The 23110-nt window shown below is 29.7% G+C and overlaps 3 protein-coding genes across 5 annotated transcripts; all 3 read left to right on the forward strand.

Annotated features, from left to right (window-relative positions):
* The first annotated feature begins 6895 nt into the window (after positions 1–6895).
* On the forward strand, positions 6896–11160 carry LOC107070679 (aminopeptidase N). Its single transcript, XM_015329108.2, has 11 exons — positions 6896–7015; positions 7107–7573; positions 7645–7800; positions 7911–8551; positions 8636–8717; positions 8810–9494; positions 9665–9855; positions 10291–10458; positions 10543–10689; positions 10784–10859; positions 10954–11160. Exons 1-11 carry the CDS (start codon positions 7010–7012, stop codon positions 11086–11088), a joined length of 2754 nt encoding a protein of 917 aa, XP_015184594.2. The 5' UTR covers positions 6896–7009; the 3' UTR covers positions 11089–11160.
* Positions 11161–12244: 1084 nt separating this feature from the next.
* On the forward strand, positions 12245–17398 carry LOC149032954 (aminopeptidase N-like). The gene is made up of 12 exons (XM_089171142.1): positions 12245–12422; positions 12926–13547; positions 13668–14117; positions 14213–14396; positions 14474–14633; positions 14881–14962; positions 15054–15436; positions 15523–15800; positions 15893–16083; positions 16193–16507; positions 16627–16708; positions 16802–17398. The coding sequence occupies exons 2-12, from the start codon at positions 12979–12981 to the stop codon at positions 17030–17032; spliced, it is 2925 nt and encodes a 974-aa protein (XP_089027268.1). The 5' UTR covers positions 12245–12422; positions 12926–12978; the 3' UTR covers positions 17033–17398.
* A 153-nt stretch (positions 17399–17551) lies between these two features.
* On the forward strand, positions 17552–23007 carry LOC107070680 (aminopeptidase N). Of its 3 annotated transcripts, none has more exons than XM_089171314.1 (12): positions 17552–17667; positions 18425–18927; positions 19003–19458; positions 19532–19715; positions 20145–20301; positions 20384–20465; positions 21121–21536; positions 21616–21896; positions 21984–22174; positions 22236–22535; positions 22626–22695; positions 22761–23007. In XM_089171314.1, exons 2-12 carry the CDS (start codon positions 18428–18430, stop codon positions 22896–22898), a joined length of 2775 nt encoding a protein of 924 aa, XP_089027440.1. In that variant the 5' UTR covers positions 17552–17667; positions 18425–18427; the 3' UTR covers positions 22899–23007. The 3 variants fall into 3 exon arrangements, with proteins under 3 accessions (XP_089027440.1, XP_089027439.1, XP_089027438.1); XM_089171313.1 differs by lacking the exon at positions 17552–17667 and adding an exon at positions 17701–17944; XM_089171312.1 differs by lacking the exon at positions 17552–17667 and adding an exon at positions 17701–17944 and having other exon boundaries at positions 18428–18927.
* Positions 23008–23110: the final 103 nt, after the last annotated feature.

Consider the following 23110-nt stretch of genomic DNA (forward strand, 5'->3'; position numbering starts at 1 on the left):
GCTATGGAATGATAGTTGAAAATCTAAATGAAGGAGAAGAGAACTTTAAGACGGAAAAACTCGACAAATGCATGGAGTAATTATCTGAGAGTGGTGATTTTGAATGAAGTCCTCAAGACTCTCTCTCGATAAAAAGGGACGTCGTAGTCGTGACGAGCACAACTTTTGAATGGAGTTAATATCAAGCCTCATGCTTTTTGGTTAGATCCCAACGAAGCGAGGGGAGGGGAGGGGAGGGGTGAAAAGAAAAGGGGTTTCGCGAGGTGAACAGGTGGAAGCACTCGTGGTGGTCTTGGGAATGACGTTGCGAGAGGGTAGGTGACTGAAAAAGAAAAAAAAAAAAAGAAAAGCAAAATTAAAGACGGACAGAAGAAGAAGCTGAGATGTGTTACCATGCTCAACGACAACGATGACGACGATGACGACGACGACGACGACGAGACGAAAAGATGGTGGTGGTCATCGTTACGCGATGGTATGAGGAAAAAAAAAAGGTAGTAGAAAGAAATGAGGAAGTGGTCGGAGGGCTCTCTCATCATCCTCCGCTAATATTTACTCGTGCGAACACAAAAACCATTCCCTTCAAAAGTACGTACACCTCTTTCTATCCTTCCTTCCTTCCTCTCTCTTTCTCTCTCTCTCTCTCGCCCTTTACCCCTTTTTTTTTGCTCGTTGATAAAGATACGAGAAAGTCGTTCGAAAAAGTATGCATAGCACTCTTAACAGTACCGACAGAAATTCGTATCGTGATCAAGTCGACAAATCTGAAGATATCATTCTGTCCCAATGGGATTGATTAATAATAATAACTTTAAAATGATTCCTATGTATGTATATACATATATTATATATGTATGCATAAATCTATAATATATATAATTAATAGGTAAGAGGACCTAGAGCGATAGTTCAATTCTCCTTGAAATAGAATATCATTTCCAAGAGAATATCAAGTTTTCTATCATCTTCTTCGTACTTTTCCGAAAGTGGTTCGAGCTAATTGCATTCTATTGCAATATTTCAACGCTACTATCGTAGATTAAATAAGAAACAGGTTTTAGCAAATGAAAATTGAATTTTATCGAACGCGAATATGACTACCCCATCCAAGGCGAACCTGGGGAAAACTTTTTAATAATATCATTTTCAATTTAAATGTATTGAATATGCCTATGTATCTATCTTTGTTTTTTTTATTTCCCTACTATACATATATATATAAATTAATTTAATGCATAACAATAGCGATATGAATAAATGAATGAAAGAACAAACACGAATGAACGAAAAGTAAAATAAAAAAAAATAAAAATAAAAATCACGTTTATTTGCACAATATTCATTGAATTTGTCCAATATTATTGGATAAAGCCAATGGCTTTGCGAAACCAAGAGAGGCTGTCTATTGCAGCTGCATCCGTAAATGAGAAACGAGGCTTTCAAACGAACTGATAATCAAATTATCATGGTACCGAAGGCGATGTGCAAGCAAGTCTAGCAGTTTGTGCAAAGGCTCCAAGGCAACGTTCTACTCCCTTACTACTATCTTTACTTCCCCTTACTGAATTATACTTCGGTTCTGACTAAACGTTTGACTTCCCTCTTTTTCTTTTTTTTTTCTTCTTCCTCCTTTTAGTTTTCTTTTAGCATCGACCAAGTCGCCCAGTCATTACTGGGTACCATCCAGTCGCGAATTCTTCGTTTTTTTTCTTAAAAGAAAAAAAAAAAAACTCTCGTCTATTCCCTTGATTTCTATTGAATTTCCTTCTTTATTTTTTTTTTCTTTTACTTCTCCGAAGCGTAGAACTTTGTCAAGACCTGGATAGAATCTTTCTTTTTGTAGTCGTTGTTTGTTATATCGTCCAGAAGATCCTTCAGAAGGTTCCTAATATTTTTCGTTAAAATACAAAAGCAAAATGTTCGGAATATTGAACATTGGGTAAAGTAAAAAAGAATACGGTAGGAAAGGTAAAAAAAGAAACATTGCTAGCTTGAAAATTATAACAGTGTACATCGAGTAAAAAGGAAAAGAAAAGAAAAGAAAAGAAAAGGAAAAGGGAAAAGTTCGTAGTATTTAAAGAGTGTGCATTGCAACTTGCATTCCTCTAGGGAGATTGCCGTGTTTCCTTGTCAACATGGGTGCATCTTTCGCATGATAAATAAAGACTAGTAATATAGTAGCATAAAAGTACCTACGTTTTGTTTATATTATGCATAGTCTGCAATATATATATATATAGAGAGAGAGAGACAAACATTCACTACCAAGATTTGGAGAATCACGAAGGGCAGCTCGCTGTAAAAATATGTGCAAGTAATTGTCACAACGAAACTCTACCTTTAATTTCTATGTGCGTGTGCACGTTTAGATATGCACTAGTATACAGTACAGTAACTGTTACATAAACAATGCTCTACCGTGAAATAAAAAGAGCCGTGGGGTAAAAAATATTTCGATGTTGCAAACGTGCAATGGACGACGAGTAAATTGTGAGAGAAATGTGAACAAACATTTCTAGTATGGAAAAATCATGGCGGGAAACGTTACTGATAACGACGATATTATCAATAGACAGATGATCCTACGTCTCCTTCTATCTTTTGATTGTCCGAACAATGGATGTTTTTTTTTTTTTTTTTTTTTTTTAGTAGCTGATGTCATTCTATCAATATTTAAGTAAGGGATATTTTTTTTTTTACATAAGATTGCAAATAATATTTAGATTAACATAGCATGCAAAAACGTGTATCTTGTTTTTTTTTTCGATGAAGAAAAATTAAATAATTATTCGAAATATTAACGACGTTTCGTAACATCATGTAACAACCCAATCGATGATTGATAATAATTAATTTTTTTTTTTCTTTGTAATCATTTTGATCGTCACGTTCTTATTGATTATTAATATTTATATTAAATACATACATGTGTAAATATTTTATTTTTTTTTTTTTTTTTTTTTTTATGTAGAGAGTAAAAGAAGATGCAGTCTTATGTTAGTAGCTAGGAAATTATCAAAGTCTTTTATCGTGTCGAATCACGATACTCAAGGTTAAACTAAAAAAACTTTAAATTTATCGATTTTGAAAATACTTTGCGATATGATAACGAACAAGCATCGGTCGGAACAAGTAACGAGTTCCGTTGTTATCTCAACGATTTCTAATTCACGTTATAACAATTTTGACTAATCGAGTATTATTTATTTGAAGGATGTATGTTGTGTCTTTTTTTTTTGTGCGATCAAAAGCGTACGTACGGTGATACGAAATTAATGAAATTTTTAATGACAAAACAATCAGTCGTCTTTCGATTGATGAATAAACGATTTCAAGATAATATAGATAAATCAATTTTCAAGATATCACATTATTCATCATCACAAAATCGTGATATTTCTGTTTTAGAAACGTTATTTTTTTCTAAGAAAACTTGTTGACTGTGTTAAACACGATAAATCATAATTATAAAGTTCAAGATGAGTTACACAATGTTAGAATAATACGAGTTAAAAATAAATGAATAATAAGTACGCGAGAAGTAACTTAATCAAGGAGAAAAGAAATGTAAAGTAAAATAACTCATTTTCTTGTTTCAATATTTTTTCACGTAAAAATGTCTATTCTTCTGTTCTGTGAGAAGAAGAACTTTTACAGCATATATATCCCTTTAACTGCGACGCGTTCTCAACCCAATCAATCCATTAATATGAATTGGCACAATTTTCGCATGTCAGTCAGTTGCGACTGTTTTTCCATTAGACTACTGACCAAAACAGATAATAATGGACAAATCAAATAAAAATATGCATTTTTTTAAAGTAATTTTTAAGCTATTTTTATTTATTTTGTTGCATTCCTTCAATAATAATCGGTAATTTAAATTTATAATGTAACACAGAGTATAATAACTTTAACAACTGGATATTTTAATAATTTTTAACCTAATAATAAAAATAATCAAACGATAATGTGAACGAATATAAAGATAATAAAATTAAAATAAACCAATTTCAAATATAAATGCAATTAATTAAACGTCATTGAAATAATTGCCAATATTTACTTGCTATGTTACATATCACAATAAATTCCATGTTAAATTAATCGGTAATACAGCAATAAAGGTGTTATTGTAAAAAAATACAGAGGACCTTTATTTATACCTTTCGTGTATATTGATATATTTGTGAGAGCGTATATATATATACGCCTTTAGCAGTCAAACGGGATCTAAAACATCAAAGTAAAATTACAGTTAATTTAATATTTATTAATATTTGAATATTTTAACCATTACAATTGTATATGATCGTGCTTGTATTATTCTTCGTTCTACAATGTCTTATAAGTCAGTTAAGCAATTAACTGAAAATTCACTGCTCAAAGGGTTGTTAAAATACAGGCTACAGTAAAGTTTCATTTCTCGAAGGAGTATATTTATACAGGGCAATGAACTACTCTACTTTATTATAATTTTTCGTGTAAAGATTACGTTATAAACAGACTACAGTAAACTTCGAAACTTTTCAATGTATGATGGATTTTAAGTATCGTACTCATGGTAGAGTATAACGAAGCTATGGGACTTTTTTATTATGCAGAACAATCATGGTTGCAATTTCCTTAGAGATTTTGAATACTTCGAGTTAAATTTCTTCTTCTTCTTCGATCAAATCTACTTTGACAAATATACATAACTTGGACAAATCATTCATTGTTGAAATAATTTTGAAGATGTTAATGATTTGACCATGTTTTATAAGAACGATTAAATATAGTAACAAAACAATCGAAGAATAAATTACTGGCACGTGTAACATTTGATGATTTCAAGGTAAATGTATACACACAGACAAGCTCATTAATTCAACCAAGTCATTAAATAGTAGTTGTAGTAGTAGTAGTAGTAGTAGTAGTAGTAGTATTAGTGTTAGCTCGTTAAATCCATGTAATTATTCATTTCGTAGTCGACCAGCATTGTTTCAATTCATAGAGAATTCTATTGTCTCATATGAAACCAAGAGACAGAATGTAGAGAAAGAGATAGTAAGAAAGTAAGAAGAAAAGAGATAGGAGAGAAGAATCGTTTAAAGTAAAGATCATTGTCTGTGTGTGCAATTTACGTTTAGGTACACACAGGTATATACATATTTTTAAAGACATTGTCATATTGTAAACCCTAAAACTTTTGTACGATTCAAATTTATATAAAATTAATGTATTCCACATATTTTATTTATTAACCTTATAAGTTTCTTATAATCAATTGGTTTTGTACAAGATAATTAAGTTTATATGTTGATAATATTTTTTGTTTCTTCCTCGAATTCGTAAGAACACAAATTTATTTTAAAATTAATTCTAAGAAACACGTACGAGATAATAATGAAAGTAACCTGTAACAATATTTAACAGTTTTTGGAATCGGTGCCAAGCCCTACACGATAGATTACAATATTACTAATAATACAAATTATTAAACACAAATTAGTATGAAAATATTATTATAATACAACATAGATTACAATATTACTAATACTAAACACAAATTAGTAATATTTTAATCTATCGTGTAGGGCTTGGCACCGATTCTAAAAAACTGTTAAATTTTGTTATTGGTTATTTTAAACTTTTTAGTGCCAGTAGAGTTTTTTGAAGTCAGTTGGTTTTTTTTTTGAAAAGTTCCGTTGTCTGTCTTCGAAACTCATCATCAGATCTATATGAAATTGAAATAAACCCCTTTCGAACAAAAAAAGAATTCTGCAAATCCGTCTACATATGACGGAGTTATGTTCGAACATACATAAAAAAAAAAAGAAAAAAATACAAACATCCGAATTGAGAAGCTCCTCCTTTTTGAAGTTGGTTAATAAATATTGTCAAAATGAAAATAATAATAATACATTTTCGATAGGATTTATTTTAGTTCGATCTATGACAAATTTAAAATGATCGAATATAATTGATAGATATTTTCGTAAAGAGAAATGAAGACGATGATACAACGAGTTACGTGAAACATTGTCGTATAAGAACATGTGTGCGAGCAAAGGTGGCACGTCCATCAGAGAGTTTCCAATATCGTGCTATGTGGAATGTAAGTAAACACATTTACGAAGGCTAAAGCATACGACAACACGTTCGCCGCTCTGTCTCCATTATATGCAAATTTCTACGAGTTGAATCGAAAACCTCAACATTGTTAACCTCTGAAAGGCATCGTTTTGATTTCACAAAAAAAAAGACAAAAAAAGAATTGAAAAAAACAAAACAATAAAATAATTTGAAAGTAATGAAAGAGAAAACGAGTCAAAGTTTTATGAAAAAAAAAATGAAAAAAAATGAATCATAATAGATAATATGTATAAAAGATTTTTATTCGATTTCCGTAAGAGATTTTATAATATAAGATAAACACAACACAAAAAATTGTACTTTGTTCGATAACATGGCAGGAAATTTGATTAAACGTACGTACAATTAAAATCTTATCGTACAATTTATTATTTTGCTAAAAATAATTGTTTCGTACTTTGACGGATAAATTCATTACGGCTTTTTTTATAATTGAGAAAATTTGATTGAACTAAACATATTGATCATTTCTAATTATTTATTTTAAAATATTATATAATACATGGTAATTATTTATAATTATGCAAATATAGAATAATTATTTACTTTTCCAAGAAACATAATTAAAACTCTTAAACTCTTTAAGCTTTAATTTTTCTCGAGAAGTTGTCTGCATTTGTCTCAATTTGCAATGATCGTTTTATCTCTTTTATATCAGAAGTAAATATTTCTTTTCATTCTCAGTTGTTCTGAATTTTTAAAATCAATAGCATTCGATAATAAATCAATATTTTAAAGTACTTTATAAATGACAAAATAGATAATCCAAAGATTAAAAGTTCGTCTTGATCATGATAAAGAAATGCTTCACCACAATAAATATAATTTCATTTCTAATTGAACCACGACGTAGCAGATTAATCTTTTCGAAATGTCGGTAAGTTGATTTTTCTAATGATTTGTATCAATTGTGATTGGTCATTTATATTTCAAATAAATTAACAAAAGAAATTTTTTTCTTTAACAAGATATTACGTTTTCTTCTTTATCTCGTTTTTATTGATTTGAATTTTGCGTCTAATGAAAACGATGGTCGATCAATGGAAAACATCGATGATGCATCGATATACAGATTACCAAATAATGTAATTCCAATATCTTATGATTTAAAAATATTAACAAAATTAGCTGCAAATGAATTTGTCTATGAAGCTGAAGTTCGAATAACGTTGGATGTATTGGTAAAGACAAACACGATAATACTACACACCAATAAACTAAGAATAGACAAAGATAAGACTTTTCTATACAAAGAAATTGATAAAATTTCAATCAACGATCAATACACAGATACAAATAAACAATTGTATATTATCAAATGCGTGAAATATTTAGAAATTGGACGATATACATTGATACTTTCTTTTACGGGAGAAATTGCGGATGACGTGTTTGGTTTTTATAGAAGTTCTTACGAAGTTAATGGACAAAAGAAGTAAGTTCGATAATATTGTTTATCTTATCATCGAATTATATATTTATTTTTTTACATTTCATCGTTTCTAGATGGATCGGTGTAACTCAATTTTCACCAACTTACGCTCGTCAAGCATTTCCATGTATGGACGAGCCATATTTCAAAGCAACATTTACAATAACCATTGGTCATTATTCTAATCAAACTGTTACTAGTAATACCAATGTCAAAAGTATCGAACAAATGTTAGTATATAAGAAAAATATTTCTTCAATAATTTATAAAGTATTTTAACACAGTATTGTTTTAATCAAGATGATTAATTTAAAAAAAAAAAAAAAAAAAACATTTACAGAGATCAATTTTATCGTTTAACAACGTTCATGACTACACCAAGAATGTCAACGTATCTCGTAGGATGGTCGGTACACGATTACGTGGTAGAATTTGCCAAATTTTCGAAAGATTTTAAAATCTGGACTAGAGATAGCATGCAATCGCATGGTAGTTTAGCTTTGAATCAAGGCTGGTTAATTTATTCAGCATTACAAGATTGGATGAAAGTTGAGAATCCTATTAAAAAGATGGATCAATTTGCCATAGCCGATTTTAATTTCAACGCTATGGAAAACTGGGGTATGATAACTTATCGCGAATCTGTTGTCTTATTTGAAAACGAAACAATTCCAATGAGAAACATAGTCAATGGTTTGACAACTATGGCACACGAATACGCTCACACGTGGTTTGGAAATTTGGTAACGCCAGAATTTTGGGATGTCGCTTGGTTAAAGGAAGGTTTTGCCTCGTATTTTCAATATTTTGGACCATCTTTAGTATTACCAACATGGAAAATGATGGATATGTTTGTCGTCGATTATGTTCAACCAACTCTTCTCTTAGATTCTATGAATCACGATAGATCCATGAATGGTCGTAACGTTGGAAGTCCTAATAGCATTATGGCAATGTTAGATTTTGTTACATATAGAAAAGGTTATTCGAAAGTTTGCTATTTGATTTGTTTCTAAAATATCTCTTACAATAAATCAAATGAAATGTTTCATTTTTTATTTACAGGAGCTTCAGTAATTCGAATGTTAAATCATGCCATTGGTGAAGACGTCTTTCAAAATGGATTGCATTATTATTTAATGGAAATGTACGTGATAAAAATGCGTACATATTTTCTATGTGTGTATATATATATATATATATAAATTAATCGAGATAATGTTTAAAGTTACATTTTAGGTCATATCGTGCAGCAAGACCAAACAACTTGTATAATTATTTACAGAGATCTATCGATACTTTGTCAAATAACACGAATGATTGTCCATCAATCAAGGACGTATTCGAATCTTGGGCAAACCAAGTTGGGTATCCTTTGATAACGGTAAAACGTAACTACACGAGACATTGGACATTGGTATCGCAAGAAAAATTTAATCTACATCGAGATAATGAAAATAAAATCAAGGACAATGACGAAAAACTTGGAGCATGGTGGATACCTCTGACCTTCGCAACTAACTCGTCTATCATTGATTTTCAAAGTACTCGACCAAAGCTATGGTTGAATCCTCAGAATAAGAGGACGATGATTCCAAACTTTCGTGACGACGACTGGGTACTCTTCAACGTACAGCAAATCGGATTCTATCGAGTCAATTACGATGAATCCAATTGGAAGATGCTTATTGATCACCTAAGATCAAAGGAATTTATCTCAGTTCCCTCGGTGAATCGTGCGGCACTACTTGACGATGCTTTTAATCTGGCAAGATCGGGATATATAAATTATTCGATCCCATTTAACTTGTCCAAGTATCTTAAAAGAGAAACAGATTATGAGCCTTGGATCGCAGCTATTAATAATTTCATGTTTCTCAATCGAATTCTAAATAAAATATCTACGGTTCATAAAGCATTCCAGGTAACTGAAATGAATAAAAAAATAAAAATGAAAAATAAGTAGCACGGTTGAGAGAAGAAATATTTGTTGTTTGTTTGTCTGTAGTCAATTATAATGAATTATATTCCATGCTAGAGATAATATTTTTTGATAATCACCTGAATTTAAATTGATTTTATTTTTCTTTTTAGAAATATGCCGAAAATCTGATTCTACCTATATACAAGTTATTAGGATTCACGGAGAATTTATATCACGATAACGTACAAACGAAACTTCTACGTGAGATAATTTTATCTACCGCGTGTGCTCTCAATAACGTACACTGCCTCGAGACATCGAAAATGTTATTTAGTTCGTGGATATCGGAATCGAATAAAACGTAAAAAATACAACAACAACAAAAAAAATAGAATAAACATTGACAAGATGATTTGAAATGATGGTACTTACGTATTAATGCTACTGCAGCAAAAATTCCGCTAATGCGCCAATAAAAAGCAATCTTGTTCGCATGCAACAATCTTGTTGTTTGCACACAACAACCGTCAGGGTTTCGTCAGGTTTAGAGACTGTTTTGAATCTATGTTAAATTCTATATCTACCCGATTATTTTCCACCGAAATCCGATTGACTACTTATTCTAAATAAAATGTTTTGAATTTTCAAAGTGTTTTGATTTTAAATCAAGTTTTGTTATTCTATGATTTGTCGCAACAATTGAAAGTGTAAATTGGCGTATTATCGGAATTTGACTGCAGTGACGTTAATACGTAAATCATCGAAATGATTTTTAAAGGCATTTTTTTTTATTTAGAATATCGGCAAATTTGAAAAGTTTCGTTTATTGCATTGGTATACGTAATGGGAATGATGATGATTGGTTTAAAGTGTGGAACAAATTTTTGGAAACGGATTTACATATCGAACAAGAACTTTTATTGTCTGCACTTGGTTGTAGTCGAAATCCTATTTTATTGAATAAGTATGTTTCATAGTAGCATTCAACAAGTCAAATAGATTACACACGTTTACCAATAATAATTTACAAATTGTAATTTGTCGATAGGTATCTCAACGTATCGATTACTCAAAGTTCGAAAATTCGTAAACAATACAGATTTTCGATAGTTAATGCTGTTACGAAGGGTAATCCAGAGAACGTTGATCATACTTTAAAATTCGTTGAAAACAATCTCGAAAGCATTATCGATTCGTACGTATCGAATATATATATATATTAAAACGTAGATATATATTTTTGATTACAGTAAAATAACTATAAAATAATTATTATTTTTATCCAACAGACGGGGATATGATTTCTTAGGTAAAATATTGAATACTATTGGAGAGAATATGACAACTAAGGAACAAATGAACAAAGTAATTATTAATACTTATTTATCATTAATAATAATACGATAAATATATTTGTAATGAATCATGATTAATAATGTACGACATTGGATTTTTATAGCTTAGTCATTTCGTCGAAAATAATACGAATCGTCTTGGATCAGCATTAAAAGCAGCTAAAAAAGCAATTGTTTCTGTTGGTGAAAATGCAAAGTGGGTCGAAAAATATGCGCCTATCATTGCCACAAATCTCTAATCTAATTTGTAAATGTGTGATATATATGATAATAACATATATACATTATGTATAAAATATTTTTTCCTAATATACGATAATATATATATATATATATATATATATATATATATATATATATATATATATATACTTAAACCATTGTAATATTAATATAAACATTAGATAAATAGAAATTATTAAATGTGTCAAATATTTGAAGAAAATATCTTAAAAGAAAAATCATTTTCTACGCGTATATCTTTCGAGATTAACTATCTGAATTTTGTATCCAAATTTTATTTCTTTATCTTCATTTTAATACTTGAAATCTTTCTGTCATGACGTTACTTATTCTTCTTGATATCGATTACTTTTGTAAAACACATGAAAGTATTGTAACAATATTATTTTTTTTTCAATCTTAATAAACAATGACAATATCTATTTGTAATTTATAGACCAAATATTTATAACATACATACGTATGTATATAGATATTGATAATCTCGTTACTTACCGTTGCAACACATCGATATTCATTGAATCATATTATCTGAAGATAAATGACACCTAGAAATAAATGCTGACGTCAGTTTTTAATCTATGATACAGATAAAAAAAGAAAAAAATTATATGCCTATGAATATTACAAGTAAAAAAAAAAAAAAAAGAAAAAACAATCTAGTACTATTCCATGGAATATTTTGTTTTCTACAATGTATGCTATTATATTGTAAATATAATTTACATTGAATTATTTATATATGCATTCCCCTTTTTCTAAATTTTTGTTTTAATATTTTATTATTTATTAAACAATAACTCAATTTTGTATAATTTGACGAATAGTAGATGAAATAAAATTAATTTTCATTGAAATTAATTATTATAAATGAATAAGAAAAAAAAACAAAACTTGACGAATACTTTTTGAACGTTTCACGTATGAACATTTTAACGATTTTCTTCGATAAGACAACGAATCGAATCGTGCTCTTATCTATTCGTTCGTTTCTCATTGGTCGGTTTCTATTATATCTAAATTATCTCTTAATCGTTATCACACTGATGAAATTTTTGAGTAACCTTTTTTTTGCGAGTTACCTAAAAAATAGAACACTTAATAATCATCTCTCGACGAATATAATATCTTCTACTGTGAACGACCAATCCGATAAGATTAGAAGACGGGATCGACATAATTTATATCACGGTGACATCGATACAGGTTTATAAAGCACGAAGATTTTTGCCGATAGGGTTTTCGATCAACAACCATAGAGAAGAGGAACAACGGACGGTTAACGTCAATTCTCTTTTCACTTTTTTTTTTTCGTTTATCTCTCTTAAAGGTATACTATTTTATTCTTACATTTTATATTTGTATCTATTGTGTGTGTATTTAACATTTATAAATATATATATATATAATTATACAGGAAATATTCTGTAACTTTGGGGAACAATTACAACTGTGAATTGTGTTATGTGAAAGCAAAGAAAATTTCCATTTCATATTGTGTTCTCGAATTATAAACGAGTATTACGTGTTTATATAATTCGTTCGAAAGATAAATCGTTTCATTCATTTTACATCTATTTACAAACAGAAATTCAACGTTCAATCGTGTATTATTATTAGCAAACGTTTCTATGAACATTTCAAATTATATCGAGTTATACAGCAACGAAATATTTCGCGAGAGAATTGAACGAAAGACTTCTTAGAAATTCGAACAAAGTTACAGAAATTTCTATATTAATTCAAATATATATTTTTCATAAATTAAATGTCATTAAAAATATATATATATATATATGTCATTTAATTAATCAATTTTGATCAAATTGACAGAAATTCGAAATTTGGATCGTTGCAGTAGTAAGAAACTCTACCTTCCATCAAATATGGCTTTTTTAAAAGTGTTAATGTCCATGACGTTGCTCGTGGTGATAACTTTGGCTGAGTATCCATCACAAAATGTTAATACATTAGAAAATAATCGAGTGTTTAATGAGAAGAAAACAATTGTTGATAAAAGCAGTTATGCGGAAAATGAGGGAACTCCGCCTAAATATAGATTACCTAAAAATGTTATACCAACACATTACGACATTTCATTGACTTTAGACATGGAGCAATTAAAAAAACCTGATTATAAATATACTGGAAGCGTTAATATAATGTTACACGTTGAAGATAAAGAAACGAAAGAAATTAAGCTCCATTTTACAAACTTAATCAGTTTAACGAAAACAGAATTACTTGATCCTAATACTAAGCCTAATGAGAGTAAACCGATTAAAATAACTGGGGTAGAACGTGTAGAAGGCACAGACATTAATACATTGACATTAGATACTGCAATCACAAAAGATAAAAATTATACTTTGAAATTGGATTATGAAGGAGTGATAAGTGATGTTAGTAAAGGATTTTATAAGGGTTCTTATATGGATCAAGAATTAAACGAACAGTAAGAAAAAAAACCTAAAACACATTGATGAATGAATGAAATAATATGTATTCAATATTATAAAATTTTGTATTTGCTTTTATTATTAACTAATTTTACTTTTGTATTGAATTCATATAGGTGGTATGTTGTGACAGACTTTGAACCAATCGGTGCTCGAAATGCTTTCCCATGTTTTGATGAACCAGATCTAAAAGCAACTTTCTCTATCAAGATAAAATATAATAAAGGATATAAAGCAATTTCAAATATGCATTCAGAATCGATAAAAGTCGAAGGAGATATTGAAGAAACAACGTTCACAAAAACTCCAAAAATGTCCACGTATCTTGTAGCATACGCGGTAACTAAATTTTCTAAATATGAAAAAGATAATGTAATTGTTTATTCAAGACCAGAAGTTGTGGATATGACAAAAACAGCTGCAGAAATTGGTGGTCAAGTATTACAATCTATGAAGAATTATACTGGAATTGATTATAGTGTAGGGGGTCATAAAAAGATGCAACAAATTGCTTTAACTTCTTTGAAACCGTCTGCAATGGAAAACTGGGGTCTCGTGACGTATAGGTAAGGAAAATCATATCTTCAATAATTTGTAAGTATTTTTTGTTGTTTTCTTTCTTTCTTTCTTTGTAATACTAATTAATCAATTTGATTAATAGAGAAACATCTCTTTTGTACGACGAGAAATTAAATAAAACTATCGATAAACAACGAGTAGCGAGTATAATCGCCCACGAGCTTGCACATCAGTGGTTTGGAAATTTAGTGACTCTTAAATGGTGGAAACACGTTTGGCTCAACGAAGGTTTTGCAACTTATTTCCAATACTTAATCGCCAATAAAGTAAGAATTGACATAATTGAAAAACAATTCTATTTTCATTGATGCATTATAATGCAGTTGATATCTACATTTTACAGATCAATCAAGATTGGCATTTTATGCATCAATTTAACGTGAAATGTCTCCAAAATGCACTTGCTTATGATGCTTATGAACATAAAACACGGCCTTTGGATTACGATGAAACTTCCGAACAAGAAATTAGCAGTTCGTTCGACACTATTTCTTACGATAAAGGTAATTTATTTATTTAAAATAATATTGTGGGACGAATGACTCCGTGGCAAACTTATTGAGCATTCGTGAGAAAGATTGGTCAGTGGGCCCTGGATAGCTCAATTGATTAAAAGAGCAGTTGGCCTGGAAAGCGAAAGATCCGTGGTTCGAGTCCTGGTCTAATCAGTCCAGCAGCGATCCAATTTTTCTCACGAATCCCACAATATTTTATATGAATTAATTATTACGTAAAATTGATTTATTACAGGTGCTTCTGTCATTCGAATGTTCAGTCACGTTCTCAAAGAGGATATTTTCCAAAAAGGTTTACAAAATTATCTTGACACCAAGTAAGATGATTTAATTGTTAATCTTTTATCATTATCCTGAAAATATATATATATATATATGATTGTTAATTAACACATTTTTATTTGTTAGTAAATTTAAATCAGTGACGTCGGAAGAACTTTTTGAAGCTCTCACAAAAGTTGCAAACAAGGATAATTTGCCGAAAGATACTGACCTACCTACAGTTTTTAAAACTTGGACAAGTCAAAATGGATATCCAGTAATTACGGTGACCGTAGATAGAAAAGACAAAGATTCATCTATCACCATAACACAAGAACCATTTTATTTAGTCAAAAAAAATGATACTGAAAAAAAATCTTGGTACATTCCTTTGAACTATGTACAACAGAAAGACAATTCAACGTTCAGTGATACTTCCGTTCAACATTGGTTGAAACCCGGCGAAAATTTAACTATTAAGGAAGATGTCGACGTAGCAGGTTGGGTTATTTTCAACGTACAACAAACTGGTAAGCTTAACGGAAGAAAAATAATTGTTTATAATATTTATCTGATTTTGTTGTTCTTTATATTCTCATTTTGTTTATTTATCAAGGATATTATCGAGTCAATTACGATATTAACTCATGGATAATCCTATCTAAATACTTGTTAAATGGAGATTTCGCAACCATAAATCCCTTGAACCGTGCTCAACTAATCGATGATGCTTTTAATTTGGCCCAAGCCGGATATTTGAACTACGACGTAACTTTGAAATTAGTCAGATACCTTGAGAAAGAAACAAATTATGTCGTTTGGAAGGCCGCGTTAAATGGTTTATCAACGTTGAACAAACAATTAGGCTTAACTGATATATACAATGACTTTTTGGTATATTTTTTAAATACATTATGAATTATTTTGTTATTTTGTAATATCATTTATTGAATGAAAATTTAACGTAGTATCTTTGAATGTTTTAGGTTTATCTCAAGCCAATTGCTCAACAGTTATTTAACATTACATCAGATGTTGATGGTGAGAAAGAAAATTATTTAACAAAACTTTTAAGAGTGGACGCCATAAAATGGGCTTGTGCTTTTGGATTGGATGAATGCAAAAATTACGCCGTTGAACAAGTTCGTCTTGCGTTAGATCCAAATAGCAATGTTACGTGAGTATATATATATTTGATTTGATTTATTTTTATCTCTAATTTATAAAGATAAGATTTAACAAAAATCAAACAATCTAATCAGTTGTTAATAATTGTAAATTCACAGTCTTTCTCAAGATTTGAAGAAAGTTACATTATGTGCAGCAGCAAGGCATATGACTGAAGATGAATGGTATGGATTTTTCATGAAAGGAATGACACAAACTGACTTGAGCAATGATGAGAGATCAGACATGATCTCCTCTTTGGGTTGTTCATCGTCATCAGAAATTTTGAAAAAGTTCCTTGACCAATTACTTCATGTGGAACCTTTAAAGATGTATTTCATCGAGACTTTCGAAACAATATACTCAAATAATCCTATTGGTGTACAAGTTGTTCTTGAATTTTTGGACAAAAATCTGAAACAATTGACAGCTTTGTAAGTCATTCAATAATTAATTAAATTATATAGTAGAGAAAAATTAATATCTATTAATTATATACGTAAAAAATGTATATAATACTCAAATGTTTCACTTTTTTATTTTTTTTTTTCAGTAACCATCAATTTAAGCAAAACCTACAGGATTACCTTACTGAATTTGCGAGCAGAGTTGTTTCTGAAAAGGATATACTTTTGGTTAGAAATTATTTGTTTATTTCACATTTTATTTGATAAAATTTAACATTTATTAATTAACATTTATTTATTTATATATTATGTTTCTTTCAGTTACATAATGTTACTTTAGCCAGCGATTTAAAAGACTCGGTAATAATTTTGGATACTGCAGACAGAAATATGAAATGGTACGATCAATATAATGATATCATTAATAGCACTTTAACGGAAATAAATAATCCACCACCACCACCGACAACCGAAAAACCAAATAGCTCAAGTTCACTTACTTTTACTACAGTTTTAATAACTATATCTTTATTATTAACAGTACTACAATAACAATAATTTTAATTTTAGAATTATTTTCAATAGATAATCATGATGAAAACATTATTTCATCATGCCGTAACATTATTCAATAATTATTCTTTTCATTTTCTTTGATTATTAATTTTTACATTTTATATATATGTACACAGACAAAGAAAATGTTACGGTGATATTTCATTGAAAAAAAAAAACAAAAAACAAAAGATATTTTTTTAACTGAAAACAACGTATTTGAAAATATAAATGTACGTTAAATGTATATGTATATGTTAAATAGATGTAACAGACACAATAATTATTGTAAATATCTGCTTGTTAACCAATCATATATATATATATATATATAATTTATATTAATAAAATATTACTACTTTATATTAGTGTGCGATATGTTAATTTATTTGAATATTAATAGAATTTAAAATTAAATTCGTTAGATATTTCGATTAAATATATTACATTGATAATTGTATGTAAGAAAGTTTCGTTAAGAAATAATTAAATGAATATTTTATTATTAACGATTAGCAAACAAGTTATAGATCAAGGTTCAAAGAATTCGAGTATATATATATGAATATAATTTTAATAGACAATCGTGCTTAGTTGTTTGTCTGAAAGCGCATGCGCGTTTATGTAAAAAGGTATAGTAAATTTAACTTGTAAATTATTCGTTCAATCAGTTTCATACGTGAAATCATCGTCGTTTATTACGAATTTTTGTTTTTCTTTCTTATTTTAATATTATATCGATTAAATTGTATAAACAAGAAATTAGAAAACAAAATGTTACGCGAATATCAATAACACAATAGTTGTTTATATTACTTTATATTTAATTTCGATTATACAGTATATAATAATAATCTTTGATCACACACAATAAGAACTCATAGTATACGAAACAATACGTCAAACAAGGTGATATTACAGTGGTATCTCTAACACGTTCGTCGCCATGGCACTGTATACCGGAGACGGTCATACTTCCCCGAGGGCCCTGTCACCGTATACGGTGACACTCTTCTTGTTAAAGTTATAGTATTTTTAGTTGGAACAACTTATCACATTTCCCATTTCGAAAGAAAATTATTTTCGGTAAATAAAATATAATAATATAATATAACCATAATTATACTCGGGTCGCATTGTTGATATTTTGACTTATCGTTTCTTTACGTTACAACGCGTTGACTGTCGAATTTTGGGCCTGACGAGAAACTCAACCGAAACGTGCTGGGCGCGACGAACGTGTTAAATATACAATACAATCATTATTTTTTCTAAATATTAATTTTTTCTTTTCTTATTGAATTTGTTCTTACAATATGAACTGTGAATGAAAAAAAAAATTTGTCATTTGTACAAAAATATTATCATAAATTGTTATATTATTTTAAGAAGATGGCAAAAATCGTAACACTAGTTGCTTTACTTTTACTATTGGCACGAAGTTTAATGACGTTACCTTTGGAAGATGAAAATTCAGAGAATGATGAAAACATTGATCGGAAAATATCGGAAGAATCATATCGTTTGAGTGGCAATGCGGTACCGATAAATTACAATATCAAATTAATACCGTATATAGAAGAGAATAATTTCACTTTTGATGGAGAAACGATTACTTTACTTCATTTGAAAAGTATGACGAACACATTGGATTTTCATTCTCTCGAATTAACATACGACGAGACTGGTGTTTATTTAGAAAGCATGGATGGTGAAAAATACGTGCCAATTGATTTTGTTTATGTCAATGAAACAGAAATCATGACAATAAGTTTTGAAAAAGTTATACCGAAAGGTATGTACAGGTTTTACACCAAGTTCACGGGTATTATCAATGACCAATTGACAGGATTTTACAGAAGTTCTTATATAAATGACTACGGTGACAAAGTGTGAGTATTAAAAATAATATTTATAACAAATTTCTATTATTACATATTTTATTTCAATGAAAAATATTTCTATAGATGGTTAGCAACAACACAATTTCAACCTACTTATGCTCGACAAGCATTTCCATGTTGGGATGAACCATCCTTAAAAGCTACCTTTAACGTGTCCATAAAACATGAAACGAATTACACAGCCCTTTCAAATATGCCGGTTGCCATGAGATCGATAATCGATGAAAATGATGGAAAAATATGGACACATTTTGAAAGAACTCCCATAATGTCAACGTACACCTTGGCTTTTGTTGTATCAGATTTTGTTAATATTTCTAACGCCGACGGTACGATTACCATTTGGGCAAGAAATAACATTCTTTCTTCGATTACTTTCGCTTACGAAGTTGCCATTAAAGCTTCTGTTCTTCTTGAAGAATATACGAACAGTTCGATGCGAATACCAAAAATGGATCACGTTGTTATTCCAGATTATAATCATGGTGCTATGGAAAACTGGGGTCTCATAACATATCAGTAAACAATTCTCGATGTTTATTTATTTATAAGAAAAATTCATTCAAAATAATCCATTTACGATTAATTTCAGCGAGATACTTCTTATTTACAATCCAAATACATCCACTGTTCACGATAAAACTATGACTGCTATGATCGTTGTTCACGAATTGACGCATCAATGGTTCGGAAACGTTGTCAGTCCAACTTGGTGGAATCACATTTGGTTGAACGAAGGCTTCGCTTCGTTTTTTCAATTTTATATAACTGACAAGGTGAGTAGAAAGAAAGACAAATTTACATTTTGTAATTATAAAAATAAAAGCACGGCATAAGCTCAGTCGGCAGAGCGCTCGACACCCACCCGGAGTCGCGGGTTCGAGTCCCGCTCTCCGACATCGAATAAGAAAAGCATGCTTGTGCTCCGGTCGTGGTTTGTGAGATCGTGTTTTTGCGCCCCGTGTTTTTACCGGTAAGGCCTGCTTCGCAAATCACCACGATGATCTTGGAACGGTGTAGGGATTGATCACCCTACCCTGAAGATCTTTCAATCAAGAAAAATTTAACTTAGGCAATTATAACGCTGAACGTTAGCCGGTTGCAAGGTCTGGTCTCTTTCGAGACCGTAAGCCACAAATTGATTTATTTTATTTATTAAATTACAAAAATAAAATTATTCTTGACTCATTGCACTAATATTGCAGATATTTCCGAATTGGAGATTCATGGAAATGTTACCATTTCATTTACCATTATTTATTTATTATAATGGCAATTATACTTGCGAAAAGCCAATCAGTCGTAACGTAAGCAGTCCCAAAGATATTGAGGATCTTTTCGATAGAGAATTATACATGAAAAGTAAGTAATCGAGATAATTAAATGTTTTTTGATGTGTTTTAATTTTAAAGGAAAATTCATATTTGCATTGTCTCATTTTCAGCACCATCTTTATTAAATATGTTACGTCATATCGTTACTGAAGAAGTTTTTCATACGAGTCTTATTAATTATCTAGAAAAAAAGTAAGTAAGTGAAGCAGGGGGAATAGCGTTCACTGGGTATAACTTTGTCAAAATGGAACATAGCAACAGGCCGGTCGCGTGAAGTGCGGGAGGGGGGTGGGGGCGGCGGGGGTCCTCTAACAGGTAGCGACGCGTACGGGAAGTCAGCTCGGTCAGACCGGTGACCGTGAAATGTGTTTCTCTGTTTACGGCCACACTGATCTAATTTTCGGTAAACATAAAACATAAGTTCCTTCCAAACAACATTTACAATGGTGACGAGACTGGTATCACCACGGTGACAAACCCAGGAAAGGTGTTCGCCGAAAAAGGACAAAAAAGAGTCGGATCTGTTAAAAGCGGTGAACAAACGGGGAAGCAAAAAACCCCATAACCCCTTAGCCTGAGCGGCATTACCCAAAGTCAGGGACAATGGTGCTGAAGCCTGTTTTTTTTTTTTTATAATAATTTTCTAATACTTATAAGTCAAAGATAAAATGTTGATTAATGAATAGTTAAAGAAGTTGTTATTTTTTTTTGAAATTTTGAAGTACCATTAATATTTTGAAAAGTACAACGTATTTTCCTTAAGTGAACGCCATTCCTCCTTCCTACCCTAAAGCAATGGAGTTTAATGACATTTTTCAATAACATTTTTCTATAATTTATTTTGCAGTAAATACGGCAACGCATTACCCGACGATTTATTTCAGGAAATTCAAAATGGTGTAGACAATACTCCAGAAATATCACGAGGTGGTATTTTTACAGTTAAAGAAGTAATGGAAACTTGGATATATCAAGGAAATTATCCTCTAGTGACAGTAGAGAGAAATTACGTTACTGGCGAGGCAACGATTACTCAAGAAATTGCTCAAAATTGTATCGATGACAATAACACAGTATCAATTGATAAATGTGATTTAAATATTTGCAAGGATAAATGGTGGATACCAATAAATTATGCGACAAAAACAAATCAAAATTTTTTGTCAACTCTACCAGTTTATTGGTTGAGTCCTAACAACGATAGCATTATTATTAATGGTATTGATAAAGATGATTGGATAATAATTAACGTGCAACAAACTGGTAAAGTATTAATGAAATTTTTAAATAAAATAAAAGAATAATTAAAAAAAAAAAATGATAAAAGCGTACTTTTTTTTAGGACATTATCAAGTTAATTACGATGAGGATAATTGGATAAAGTTGACAAAGTATTTAAATTCACCTAATTACAAAAAGATACACGTTCTTAATCGAGCACAAATCATTCAAGATTCTTACAGCATGCTTGTTAAAGATAGAATGAATTTAACAATATTTTTAGATTTGTTTAATTATTTATCACGTGAAGTTGATTATATCGTATGGCGTTCAGTATTTCAAATATTTGATTATAAGTTACATATTTTTCTAGAAATCACAGAAGGTGATAAGCTTATTAAGGTGAATGATAGACACTTTGATTAATTTTCATTTTATTCGTATTGCATGTATTTTAGTTCTACAATTATTTATTTATTATTTTTACAGCCGTATCTTCTTAATTTGACAAATAATTTCATCAATAGCGTTGGTTTTGATTTTGATCCTGATGATGATTACAGAACTCAATTGACAAAGACAAAAGTTAGAGACTTGGCTTGTAAACTTAATCATCCCAAATGCATAATGGCTGCCAATACTAAAATAATCGAATTTTTCGAATTTTCTAATAAAAATCAGTAAGTTTTTGAAATTATCGATAAATATTCTATGGTGTGCTATCAAAGAAATATTTTGTAGATATCCAAAAGATCTGCAAGAATGGGCTTATCTCTATGGATCAAATAGTCTCAACGAATCTATGTGGAATGAGATATGGGATTTAAAGAATAATAATGTATCAGAGATCGTTAAATTTTTGATGCATGTTAAAAATGAAACTGCCATTGAAAAATATTTGAATATGACTATAGCTGAAAATTCAACATTTACAAAAGAAAACTGCAAGGAAATTTACGAAGCTTTATATTACGGTGGACTTGAAAAGATAAATGTGACTACAAATTTCATTTTTAAAAATTGGGATATAATTAAGTCACGGTAAAATAAATTGAATAATTTCTCTTTGTTTTTTTTTTTTTTTATTATGATTTTATTATTTATAAAAAAAATTCTTCTTATGATTTTTAGTGAAAATTTACGATTGGGATTGTCCAAATATATGATAGTCACAGCTACGAATAAGAATAAGTTAGAAGAGGTTTGTAAATTTGATAAAATATTGCATAATTATTTGCATTAATTAATGACATTATTTTATTTCAGATAAAATTGCATTTAAAAGATCTCGATGAAGATGAAGATATTACGATGCGCATAAAGGAAAGAGAAAAATCTTTAACGCAGTATGAACAAATGTTGAATATTTTTAATGAATGGCTTCATACAAAAGAATTAATGTAACACACATAGTTACATTGTAAATTAACATATATTCTCTGTAAATATCTAAGAATTAAAAACGATAACTTTATTGTAAATAATTTTCAATTAAAATGAATGATCATACGAATTAACTATTTTTAATTGTGAGATTTCAATTGAAATGTCCAATATTCCAATATTTTTTCTTTAGTTCGATTATACAATTAGAAAATATCATATAATTCCTATCC

Source organism: Polistes dominula, unplaced genomic scaffold (assembly GCF_049000335.1).
Source record: "Polistes dominula isolate Pdom_NZ unplaced genomic scaffold, Pdom_raw_medaka contig_31, whole genome shotgun sequence".
NCBI lineage: Eukaryota > Metazoa > Arthropoda > Insecta > Hymenoptera > Vespidae > Polistes > Polistes dominula.